This window comes from Sturnus vulgaris, chromosome 4 (genome assembly GCF_052056855.1).
Source record: "Sturnus vulgaris isolate bStuVul1 chromosome 4, bStuVul1.hap1, whole genome shotgun sequence".
Lineage (NCBI taxonomy): Eukaryota > Metazoa > Chordata > Aves > Passeriformes > Sturnidae > Sturnus > Sturnus vulgaris.
In genome coordinates, this window is record NC_142246.1 from 9,352,418 (window position 1) to 9,365,686 (window position 13,269).

Sequence of the window (13,269 nt, forward strand, 5' to 3'; positions counted from 1 at the left end):
CCATACAATGCTTGATGGGAAATGTTCTGAGGGGATGAATTAAGGAATAAACAGAAAACAATGCTGTGGATTGGAATTCAGCTAAAATATTGCCTGAATGCTGATTATGAATACTGTATCTCTATTAAATTTTTCTTAGGTAGATAGGGACTCAAGGCAGGCAGACAAGGAGAAAGAATAAATTTAGGTATATAACAGGTGCTGAAAACGAAGTCAGCTGTCTGACAGCTTAGCTTTTCTGATGGAAAACTAGGTGCTTTTTTATGCATTTTAAAATATTTCTATTGCATATCTATGCAGCATGATACTTTCATTCCAAGCTTAAGAGTCAGCTTTTAAGGAATTAATTCAGAACAATGAGAAAGAAGAATCTGGGCCATACTGTGGTGGTTATTATTGGTTAGGTTGAAAACAATTTACAATTCTCACTTTTTTTCAGGATTTCTGCTGTCAGCTCTCTAGATGTAGGAAGACCAAGCTCACTCTGTTAGTAAAGGACTGTGTGAACAGTGTCCACCATAGATGTGTCACATCATACCTTATAGGGCTAAACACTGTAATAAAAAACATCATTCTAATGAGAAACTGATTAATGAAACCCTGCCATAATATGGCATGCTCATTCTTGGTCGTGCTTTATTCCACAAGTCGATTCAAAGTAATTCTGTAGGGGAAGAAATAGAAGAGCTCATAAAAAGTAAACTGATTACAATACATATTGCATTTACAAGCTCAGTGTTGGCCTTGGTGACTGAAGTAAGAGGGGCCTTTCCCCAGAGGGGAAAGAAAACTGTGGAGAAACCATGGCAGTGAATGATCCCAGTGCTGCTGCTTCATCCTCTGGGCTGAGCAGACCCAGCAGGTTCCTGTTCTCTGTACTGGGGGTGACAGAAGGTGGTGAGTCTGTGCCACAGTAACCCTCTAGTCTTGTCCCTTATTTATTCGTGATTTGCTTCCCCATGCCTTCTGTGACACTGAAATCTGGGGAAATTACAAATCCCAGCCTTATAGAACACAAAGGTGAGGACCCTATTTGCACATATAGTGATTATTTAAAATTTTTAGGAAGATTTTTGGTTTTGTGTGTGACCTTCATCCCTGGCTGGTGTGGATCCCAAGCTTCACAAGAATCAAGATTTTTGAATTAAATGTATGTAAACCATCTTTGAAGGTTTATTTAAAAACAAAACAAAACAAAACCAAACCAACAAACAAAAAAAACCCCAAAACCCCAGAGTCTGAATTTCCTGGCACAGGAAAATGGTAATAATTCTAGCTTAATGCTTTTGCATTTTTAAGGTTAGAAAGCTGGACTGGAATGGCCCACAGCATGGGAAAATGAATAATAGCTAGACATAGTTAAATCCTCTGGTATTTTTTGCACAGACTAAATAGACATCTTTGAAGAGCAACATTTGAACAGAGTGCTTGAATGCATTTATAATTTTGAGAGATTCTACCACTTTTAAAGTTGCCTGCTAGAGAGACAGGAGACATTTCTGAATGTGGAAAAATCTGTAGAGCAAGTAAGCATTTTTAAGTGTCCCCTTCAGCTTTTATGTCTTGCAGATAATGCCATTTGTAAAGCAGAAAATATATGAAATTACTTTGAAAATGGAAGAGAACGAACAGGGAAGTTTTGTAGGGCAAATACACAGCAGCAGGAAGTCTCCTTTTACATTGACATGGAACAACCTCCTGGTGTACTTGCAGTGTTTCTCCCGTCAATCAGGCACTTCAGCCTTTGGATGCTCTTTTAAGCAAGGTATCTGTTTTCAAAGAAGGATATGGAATGTTGCTTGGGTCAGTGGGTCAAAGTTCTTCATAATAAAGCTAGTTTTAATTCAAAAAGAAGCAAGGTTTTAGCACAGAATGTGGTGTTTCCTTCTGTCCTGACTCAGTGTCAGGAAATTTAATAGCCCAGACCTGAAGAGTTTGTGACCTACCCCTGGAAGGCAGAGTAGAGGCTGGGCAGTGACAAGTGATCACTTGGCAGGGCCATGTGTGTCTCCTCACTGGCCATGCTATGATAGGTCAGAAGATTTTAAAATGTAAACTGTCTGGGCTCAGTTTATAGTTTATGGTCCATCTTCCCTTCTGTTTAGTTTTTTTTTTGTGGCTTTTTCTTGTAGCACATATGTTGTAAACTTATTTTTGAAGAATGGGCATAAAGCAATAACAATAAAATTAGAAAAATATTTCAAATAGTTGTTGTCTTCACTGAGCTACAATAAACTTTTGAGTCTAATCAAATGTCAGAATTCAAAATACACTGTAGATTATTTTAATTTTGTCACATTTTGAATACATTCTTCCTCTTACACATTGAGGGAAGTAGAACAGAAGTTCTACTTTACAATTACTTACCAAAGTAACTCTCTTGATAAGACACTCAGTTCTGGGAAAGACTTGAGTGAGTGAGCCACACAGAACTGGACGACAGGGGAAACTGGAAAAAAAAAAAAATTCTTAACAATCCCTTCTAAAATGAAAAGAATACTGAAAGGGAGTATCTGTCTCCTGCTGGATACTTTATTTACTCAGAAATTTATCTTGCTAACTTGCTTTTTCCATTCCTCCAAGTATTATCCTAGAATTCATTAGTAAGAAACAAACCAGTTTATACAGTAGCTGAAAAGAAGAAGGAAGAAAATATCTAGGTTGATCTCTGTTGACATGTGTTTATATGATGCAGTTCAAAGCTTAAAAAAAATTCCCTAAGAGATTTGACTATGTAAATATTTTTGGTTGCCAGATTTGAAAATGAGGAAAATGCAACAGGTCAAATCCTGAAACATTAACATGGTTCTTTTAAATAAGCTCTGAATGGGAAAATTTAAACTTGACCATAAATGGATTGGAATATCTTATTGTTTTAAATCTCCTTTCCTGACCTGGATGTTCTTCACAAATCCTGAAAATGTTGCTTAAAATCCACAATGTCTCTGGAATAATTTCTGCTGAATTGCAATAAGTTTTTCAGGGACTAAAAACCCCAACCCCACACAGTTTTTGTGATGAATCTGGGATTATCATAAAGCTGTAATCTTTCTTCAAAGTAAGGTGAGGCTTTTGGCTTCATAAAACACTTTCTGATGTTTTTAAAGCAGAGGGAGGATACAGTAATGTAAGAAAAAGGAAGATGAGTTACAGTGAAAATAGAAGTAAATTAGCTAGCCTGGGGCTGTCCTATTTTTGCATTTATTTTTATCAGCAGTCTTGTTAAAAACAAAATTCCAAATAACGTTTTTAGTTGTTAAGTCCTCAGCAGAGTTTTACAATCTGTAAAGGTTCTGCAATCTGATCTGATTTGTTAAAATACAGATTCTCAGTGTGGCACACATTACCATTGAGTTTTATAGCCTTGGATTACCCTATATATGCTTTCATGTACATAAAGACAACAAACTAGATGCTTTAGTTCACTTGTGCCCTTTTGAAATAGCTTTTTATTATTGTTTTAATCCATTGTCCTCATTAAGTGAAATAATGAGTGGTTTTTTAGATTTATTTTATAAAACGGTGGGATTAATTTTACAAGCTTAGAAACTCTTAGGTTTAGAATTAAAATTGTATGTATACTTTATACAGAAGGACAAAAAAAAGAAATTGCCATTTTCTTTTAATTCCCAGGCCATGCAGTTTTCTTAGGTATTTCAGAATATTTATCTTACAGAATTTCTTCGTGTTGCATAAGAGCTATGGTAATTTTTGGACTCTATTTTAAAAACAATTTGCAGAGCAGTATCTCACCTGCTCAGAGACTATTCATCAGCTTGGAAGAGTGTTAATATTACATGTGCCCCCCAGCAGCCTGCAGCACATGGCAGAGCCACCCTGTCACCAGTGGCAGGGTTACTCATACCCACAGCCTCCCACCCAATTCCTCTGCACTTCCATCTACTGCACAAGAAGTTCCCCCACAGTTATTCGTGCCAGGAAGTGAATGCCACTCAGCTCTGCTGAGGAGTCCACGGTGACAGGAGCAGAGATCCAGGGCTGGCTGGGTGATGTGAAGAAGGAAGGTGTGTGTGCAGAGCAGCCTCACTGCGTGGGTACCACCCTGCAGGCTTCTGACTTGGTAGCTCTTGTTTCCTCAAATTTCCCTAATACAGCTCCCTGCTGGCCAGAATCAGGCTGGGGAAGGGAGGCTGGCTGTGCCAGCTGGTGTGTCCATGGTAAATCTTTCCTGGCTGGAGCACTGGGAGGGTGTTTCACAATGTGCTGTGACCTCCATTCAACCCCCATGGACCAGAGCCCTTGTGTTCCCTTGGCCCTGGCCTGGTGTATCCACACCTAAACATGGACTGCTGAAGTGTGGCAGTTTTCTCTTTCACTTAGATAGGTTTGGGATCCAGTCTGACCAGGTTTTAATGAACAATTGAAATTTTTTGTTGATAAAGCTACATTATGGGTTGCAAAGGCATCTCCCAACTGAGTTCTCATTGCCATTTTACATCTTAGCTGAAGACAGCTTTCCCTGTGAGGAAGGTGGTATTCACCACAAACAGGCAGGGACAGCATCCTTAGGTTTTATAGAAGGCATCCTTTCTCTCTAAAGAAAGAAAGCAACAAAATTAGATTTTAATGCCACAAACTCAGGATAAAGAATTTAGCAAAAAAAAAAAAGCCAAAATGAAGCACAATGACTTATAATTTTTTGTGGTTTTTTTTTTCTGTTTCTTTTTTTTTCTTCTAGATTTTTCAGAAACATCTACCAAAAATGAAACAGGTATTTAGATTTAATGTGAATCTCTGTCTTTGTAAACAGGTGGTGCTTCTCTCATGGCAGCTTCTGGGTCTTTGAAAGTGCATAGAGGCCATAGTCTCCAAACTGGTAGGTAAAAGTAATTATGAGGTATGTGTGTGCATGTAAATTTAAACTAATTTAAACTTAAATTAGTTTAAACTTCATAAAATATTAAAGGTAATGCATGATTTGATTCCCTATTGTAAGGCTTACCTATTTCTTTGGGTTTTTTGCTTTGAGGAGGTTTTGTCAGAAAGGCATTGACAGATGGGATAAGTTTAGAAGATGCAGTGACAGATGAGATAAGTGATAGAGTATAAGCAGTAATCTTATTCACAGCAGTAAAATGCTGCCATCACTTTAACAAAGGGCACCCACCAAAAAAATATTCACCTCAGGCCATGAGAAATCCTGTACCCTAACAATGATACGCTGGGAAAAACACCCACCACATTTAAATATACTTCTTTATGATAATGGAGGAAAAAAGCACTGCCAGCAGATAGAATTATGTGTGTTTGTAATTCAAAATTAATTGCAATATATTCATTCTGTGGACACAGCATTTTTGCTTGCCTGATTTTAACTGGGGTGGAGTCTGAGGTCGTGAAGAAATGTGGGCTTCTCTTTTCAGTTTCATGCTTGAGAAAGACTGATGATGTGCAGCCTGGCTTCTTTGTAGAGATGGTGATTTGCACTTGGAAAGCAAAGTTGTCTTTGTAAGGGCTAGCTTAAGCATTTTCGATGGTTTTTCAGAAATCGAGAAGTTATCCATCATGCCGGAGGTGGAATTTTAACAAGAGTCTTCCAGATGCTCCCAAGATCACCCACGCATTGCTCCCTGATTCATGCATGCCAGATAGCTCTGCTCCCACACTGATGTACAGCAAAATGCACTGCTGTTGACTGCAGTGGCCTTCAGTGTGAATAGTTGTAATAAAAGTGTCCTAAATTTTATTTCCTTGTTGTTATGTTCATGAAGAAATGCTGACATCACTGTTAGAGAAAAGCCAGCACTAGCCACTGTTTATGCTTTCTGAGATTATTCTGTATGATTTAGTTTAAAAGTTTACAAGTCAAAAGCAGAAAAGCATAGGGTTTGATAATACTGTACAAATTCTTAAATCCAAAGCCATTGACAATGTTCCTGTATTCTAGGTCCTAAAGGTGGGTATGAGATGCTAACACTTCCCTCAGAACCTGGAACTCCAACTAGTTCTGAGGAACCTGGTGAGTACAGATTTTTTGTGTCAGGGGTCACTAACACCTCTTGTTTCTTTTTCATTTTCCTTTTTTTTTTAATTGTTGAGATCTCTCCTGAGTGTAATTTTTGAAGTGTTGCCCTTTGAAGGTGTCAGCTTTACATGCATGCTAACACATTTATCTTTGGGCTGTATTTATAGTGCAGATTTTCTTTCTGTGTGATTTATTGTTCATTTCTGAGAACAGTGCCTATATTGGGTAGAAAATATTAATAACTAACACTTGCTGAAAGAAAGTCTGCAACACCAGTTTCAGATATAACTTACTTCTTCCTTCTCCAATTATAGTCTTTTCCTTTCTTTTCCCCTCAGTTGAGGGCCATTGAATTTTCACTCTTCTCCCATTACTTGCTTGACTATCTGATTCCTACAGTTTCCCCCTTGCTCTTCAAGCAATCATGACATTCTACCAATTCTTTCAGAATCTTGTAACCATGCATTGTGGTCTGTTTTTCTCTCAAATCCTCCTTTCCCAATGTTCTCAAATCCTGGCCCTTTGACCCCTCCTGAAGCACCTCTTGTCTCTGTCCACCCAGAAGGGACTGCTGAAAGCACTGTCCATGGCTTTCTCTGTGCACCATGTTTTCATTAGTAGGAACATTTTGCTGTTTTATGCTTTTTAAACAAACCCTTCTCTTCAAACAAATAAGAGCTGGTTTTCAGTGCCTAATAAGTTTTTTTTTTTTTTGGTTGGTTGGTTGGGTTTTTTTAAGGAAAAATAAAAACCAAGTATTCCTATGTTTATAAAGAAAGCACAGTTTCTATTGAGACAGCACTGAATGAACAACAGAAGGCTTTTCCTTTCCTTCCATTCCAGTTTGCCCAACTGTTGTTTTGTTGGGTTTTTTTGTTTTTTTTCTTCTACTTCTTCCTTTGAGAGAATATTAAACTCTTGCCAGTTTTTGGAGTTCTATAGGGGATCTTGCTAGTTTTCATCCTAGCTAACTTCGAGAATGCTTCAGTTAACACTTCTGTTACATCACTTCAACAGCATACAGAAAGATTTCAAAAATTATCTTTCCTTCACGACTGTTCGTGACTCTGCACTTAAGATTGTCACTTGCAACTTCTGCAGGTTTTCAATGCTATGATTTTTCTGAGTCCCTTCTTGCTCAATCAGGCCAAATTTATTTGCAATACTTTGGACACAATAATTGAAAATAATTTTTGAGAATGATGTTTGATGACAATATAAAAAGTTCCTTCTGCATTCAGTTCTGCATTGATTTTGTAATTTTGTTCCTAACATCTTGCTTTGCAACCACAACTTGAGGTCTGACTGACAGAAAAATATTTGTATACTTTTTGGATTTCTCTATGTTTTTCAAATGAAAATCTGTGAGAAAATTGCCCAAATTTCCAGTCTTTTCAGCTTTTGGGCTGTATACTGGACTCCATTGATTTAAACAGCTTAAGCCTGGGGAGATTCCATTATCCTGGAACATACCCTTACTGTTGCCTAACATTTGTATAAGTTAGCTCTGTTACTTATTAAACTTCCAAGAAGATGAAAAAGTTTCCCTCAATGGTTATTCACTGCTGCTGTTGTCTGGATATAAGAAGTCATTTTTCCCTATGCTCTAAAATGCCTTGATATCCTGCTGCCTCTCCATTCACATCTCAATAATGCCTACATGGGCAAAAAGGAAAAGCGGTAGTTTGGACAAAAAAATATTTGATATGAGTTCTTTGTGGAGACAAGGAAGGGCTTAAGAGGAGAACTTAATGAAAAACGAGAACTTCAAAGTGATATTGTTTTCCTTCTGCACTCCTCTGTTTCAAACTGACTTAAGAGTAGAAAGTCTTTAAGGCTAAGGACTCCAACTGGACTGAACAGGCAGACGAGATTAAAATAATTGAAATCAGGGCTAGATGAAGTCTTGAGACCAGTAGACAAAAAAAGTTGTTTTGTAAGTAAAAATTGTTTTATAGGAGCTGTTCCCTAGAAGGTTTTAGTCTGTGTCTTTTTTTAGATATTTCTAGAAAACTCTGCAGGGTTTCCTCTAAAGTTCTTGTGATCTTTACCATTTAGAAGAGTTTTCTCACTATTTTTTCCCACAAAGTCCTTTAATACTTTGTTGTCCTCACTTGGCATCATTCCTATCTTTTTCAGTCCTGCACAGGGAAGCTGTCAACATCTCCTCAAGTTTGCTCTCTCTTTTCTTGAAACAGTTCTTCAGTCCCTGTTTTTGGGACATGCTTTAAGATCCTCTACTGATTTTCTCTTCTGTCTTGCAGATGATATAGTAGTTCACATCTTCCTAGAACAAATTACTTCATATGAAGCTTTACTAACCTAAGGTAGAGCTGGAAGCCTTATGAGGTAGTGCTGCTGTTAGAAATATCTGCAGTGTTTGCCTTCTGCCACAACACAGCAGTGGTCTGTGGCCTTCTGCATAGATCCTGACTTGATCAGTGTCTCAGGATATTTAAAGTAGAAGCTGTAGTTTTGTCATGTCCCATCTACCACTGAGGAATGTCCAGCTTGGCAAGCAGAGTTATTGCTGCTCAGTGTTTGCTGTCAGTGTGTCTGTGTGAACAGGATCGTTGCAAACAGTGCCTGTTGTCACTTGTTACTTATTACAGAAGGGGCAGTAGGGTATTCAGCTGATGTCCCCACACCAGATCGACCCCACAGTGAGACAGCCACCTATGTTAATATTCCTGTCAGCCCTACTTCCAAAAAACAGCTTCACTACATGGAACTGGAACTTCAAGAATCTAGCACAAGCATAAGAGGTAAGGAATTCTACGATACGTTTAAACAGCAAAGAATATGCAGAATGTTTGGGGTATGTGGAATCCTGATTTGATGCAGGGAGCAGATGAGGGAGCTGGGGGTGTTCAGCCTGGAGAGAAGGAGGCTCAGGGGGGACTTTATTACTCTTACAACTACCTGAAAGGAGGTTGTAGCTATGTGGGGATCAGCCTCTTCTCCCAGGCAACAGTGACAGGAGAGGACATGGCCTCAAGCTGCCCAAGGGGAGGTTCAGGTTGGACATCAGGAAGAATTTTTTCACTGACAAGATGGTCAGGCATTGGAACAGGCTTCTCAGGGAAGTGATGGAATCATCATTCCTGGAACTGTTTAAGAAATGACTGGATGTGGCACTTAGTGCTGTGGTTAGATGATGGTGGTGCTCGGTCAAAGCTTGGACTCGATGACTTGGAGTCTTTCCAACCTTAATGATTCCATGATATACCCACAGGCTTCTGCTAACAGAGGAGTTGAACCCTACTATGTTTTTGAGGCAGTTTTTTAAATTGGCATCTCTTCTTGGAAAAGATTTTTGAGTAATGAAGTTCTATAAGATGTTGCATCTCTTTGACAGGTGATTGTATGTGCGCTCCTTCTAAAGTGAACATTTCAAACTCTGCAGTTTGAAAGACAGTAATTTGCTTGTGTTCTCAAGATTTTCATTGCATATTAGGACTAACCTCATTTTTCTTTCTTGGCTTCAGAAACAGGGCTGTGGGTGTACAGGGCTTGCTCCTGAAGACACTGGCTCTGCAGCTATGCAGCAAATGATTCAGAACAGAACAGAGTGTTCTTCTATCTGCTCTCCATGAGGGCATGTGAAAGTGCTACAGAGAGAATTCAAATTATTTATTTTTTTAATGTTTTTGTTGTTTTTTAAAAACATTATTTTGTTTGGATTAGATATTTTACTTCTAATGCTTACCTTGGGCAGTTAGCACATAAACATGCAATAGATCTACCATGTGTTGTTATTTAGAGATGCAGCCCTTGCTACAGCAAGCCCCTTATCAGAATATGGCATTTGATATTGATGGGTTTTCCATGTATACTTCTCAGATATAAAGATTTTAATTTTTATATTTCTAACTTCAGAAATTTTATTAATTTGGAAATGCTAGCACTTTTCCTGTTGCTTTTTAAATTTTTTATGATTTTTCATCATGTAATTCTAAGCTTCTCCCAGGCCTTAATGTAGTTCTCTCTACAACATCATGTTGAAATGTAGAAGCAATATTTTCTCTTAAAGACATTGAATCAAGGCATTAAAAATGAACAGTTAAATGCTACAAATTTTCCTTAATGTCAACTACCCTCCCAGTCTCAAATGATGTAACTTTAAAGGTCCCTGTAATGACCATAAATATTTTATTTTTTTCATATTAAAGTTTTCCTAGCCTCTAGCCTTAGAAAAGTATTTTACTGCCTAACAGACTGAGCAGCTTCTGCCTCCCCCATTGCCAAGAAGAACGAGTTAAAGTGTCATTCTGTGTGAGGCTGAAGGTGGTTGCTCTAGTAAACATTCACAGGGTGCATAATCCAGACAAAGACCAGTGCCAGCTGCCACAAGTGTTGTCTGTTCAAATACCAGGTGTGATTTGTAGCCTCGTAGCCTCTCAGAAGTGGGAGAGCCAAGATCAGTTTTTTTTCATTGAGTGGGAGTAATAGGGGTGCAGATTTGAACCTGGGGCAGAAATGCAAGTGGTTCATTTGCTTATTTGAGGAGAGCCAGACAACTAGAATATGCAGATAACAAACTTTCGAGGTGTTTTGTTTTAGTGGCGGTTTTCCCCTTACTCCCTTTATACAGCCTTCTCTAAGACTGGACAAAGATAATCCAGGATAACTGTGGAGAAGAGTCACAACAGCTTTTTGACTCAGGAGGATTCTGTTTGGTGTTTCAGGGAGTGGCTCGTCCCGGTATGCCCAGATTGACATTGCGGCCACCGAGACCGCGCACAAGGTGGGGACGCAGCACGCGCAGGGCCGCCAGGAGCGCCTGCAGGAGCTGGAGCAGAAGAAGAAAGGAGCCCAGCAGTGACCTGTCCAGGAAAGAACTTTGTGCTCACCACAAATTCGTACTAATTCGCCTTCCAAAAAGATTCACATTTATTGTAAAAAAAAAAACCACACACAACGCTGCCATTGCTTCTTGCAGTAGTGCCAGATTCATTCCGATATCTTGATTCCTAATTGGAAAGCTGGTACCATGAGGGGTGTGTTTGGTCTTTCCTTTTATTTGAATTTGGTTGTAAAGTCCAGATTTTTTGTCATATGCAATGACAGATGTAAGTTAACGTTTTCTATAATTCTAAAATCGGACCTGGAACCAATTTCAGTGTTTATTAAATGGTGGCATTTTCTTTGAAAATAAAGAACTTGAATGTGTGTAGATAAGGGAATGTGAGTGTGTCTGTGGTAAGTGTACACATATGTTTGCATATGTCTGTATGTAAGCACACATTACTGATACAATATATGTATATATCTGAGTGTATAAAATATGTGGAACTTCTATTAATATATCAATGGACTCTTACAAAAGCAAGAAAATTCGGTGCCTGCTCTTTTTGCAGGTACAGTTTTTTTTCAACTTATGTGCTTATTTATGGACATGCTCAACTATACCTATGGATAATGCAGTTTTATACCTCACCAAGTCCTGCAGCTTTGGCTGAAGTTGCTCAGATGTAAAAGCTGTAGTGTCAGGGATGCACATGTGCATGCAAACAGACAAGAGCACACAAACAAGTTATTTAATTGTGTCTATAAACCACAGTAATGTGAATGGGCATTTGGGTGCTTCTGTTCTTAAAAAGCCTAGGTCAAACCATGACTGATTTTTTAGTTGCTGGATACCTGTAATTGTTAGCAATTTTCCTGGAGTTAAGCACATGTATCATTTTGAAAAATCAGGTCTCAGTTTTCTCACACAGCATATTTTAAAACCAAAGTATTCAAAAGAAACATTCACTTTTAAAAATTGAGTCCTTTATGTCACAAAAACTATTCCTAATGTAAAACCAGCATCCACCTTAAATCTAAAGCTTTATTGAATATTTCTCTGCTGTCCCTAAGTAGCATAAAACCAGTTCTGTGTAAGAGGATGATGTCTCCAGAGATGCTACAGAATTGAGGCACAACAGGATTTTATCTTGTAAAATAAGCTTAACCACGAGTCTGCCACCTCTTGCTTTTGTACAGTGAGATTTTATGACTCAAAACTTAGTTTCCCATACTGTATTGTCTATGTAATTCTTCTGTTCTTTTTCTTGTCCTCATATAAAATGTTATTTAAATAAAATGCTATATAAAATGTATGTCAGTGACACTAGACTAACAAAGGAATGTACTTATGAAGAAAACAATTTTTTTTCTGATAACATATCAGCTTTGGCTTCCACAAGCTACTGGGAGTGACATCTTGGTATCTTGGGTTTTATGATTTTTTGATTGTGTCCTCTTAAGATCCAATATTACAGCCAAATTCCGTATTCTAGATATGCATTATAATTTCTATTGGTGGGCGGAAGTTTTGTGCCCGTGAGGGTTTCACTAAGTGACTTAAAATGAGAGGTGTTTTATTTTTGAGGCAGAATTTAACCTGTAAATTTATTTGAATGTAGCCTCAATAGTAATGTGAAATAGCAGAAATCTCTCAAATAATAAAAAAAAGTGTTTGAGAGTTTATAATTCCCATTCTTATCTGTCCTGTGTTCAGATGTATTTTTCTGTTGAACCATCCACCAGGCACATTTCTGAAGGGAAAAGAGATATTTCTTATGAGATTCTAAGTTTAAAAGATTCTTCTTTGACAAGTGGACAGTGGTGATCTGCTTTTTAAATTTCAGTTCAACTGGAATGGCCTGGGCTTCCTGGGACCAGGTTTATCTGACTGTTCTTCAGTCAAGGATCCTCCACTGGAGGACTTGGAGGTTGAATCTCTTGTTTTGGGACTATTTAATGTTTAGGATGAGCATAGCTTGACTGATGCACGGAAATGCAGTGTTTTTCATGACAATGTATAATGAAACTGTAATATTTCTATTGCAAAAATCTGTTTACCAGGAAAATATATTAGCCAAGGTCTCTACAAAGGCTGTCTTTCTGAATGTTGCTTGCATTAAATCTGAGACTTGTAGCATGGGTAAGGATTTGATACAATAGTAAAGGTCATCAGATTGCTTCTGGCCTCACAGAGGAATCACAATTTTAAAAAATGTATTTTTCAGGTTGAGCAGGGCTGTGAATCTGTGCATGCACATGGTTCTCTGTGCACATGTGTTTGTGTATGTCATAGTAATTGCTGTTTCTTTTAAATTATTTTTACTTCATTTGAATAGGACAAATCGAACAGATGACTTTCACTTAGTTTTTAAATTCACTTTATATTCTCATGCACTAAGTTATATTAGGAGCTGAAGCAGGAGGCCAAACCAATCTTCTGCATCTGTTAAAAAGTGGTTGGTTGTTGTTCTGGTAGTACCTTGCAGGTCATA

At 38.1% G+C, this 13,269-nt stretch overlaps 1 protein-coding gene across 2 annotated transcripts in view; it reads left to right on the forward strand.

Moving 5' to 3' along the window:
• DOK7 (docking protein 7) overlaps positions 1 to 12,090 on the forward strand; it is a 58,416-nt gene extending 46,326 nt beyond the window's left edge. For both annotated transcript variants that reach the window (XM_088163069.1, XM_014895287.2), the window contains exons 9-12: positions 4,772 to 4,837; positions 5,909 to 5,980; positions 8,599 to 8,751; positions 10,675 to 12,090. In XM_088163069.1, coding sequence (XP_088019195.1) covers positions 4,772 to 4,837; positions 5,909 to 5,980; positions 8,599 to 8,751; positions 10,675 to 10,811 — 428 coding nt within the window. In that variant the 3' untranslated portion in view covers positions 10,812 to 12,090. The remainder of the gene's footprint in view (positions 1 to 4,771; positions 4,838 to 5,908; positions 5,981 to 8,598; positions 8,752 to 10,674) is intronic.
• The last annotated feature ends 1,179 nt before the right edge of the window (positions 12,091 to 13,269 follow it).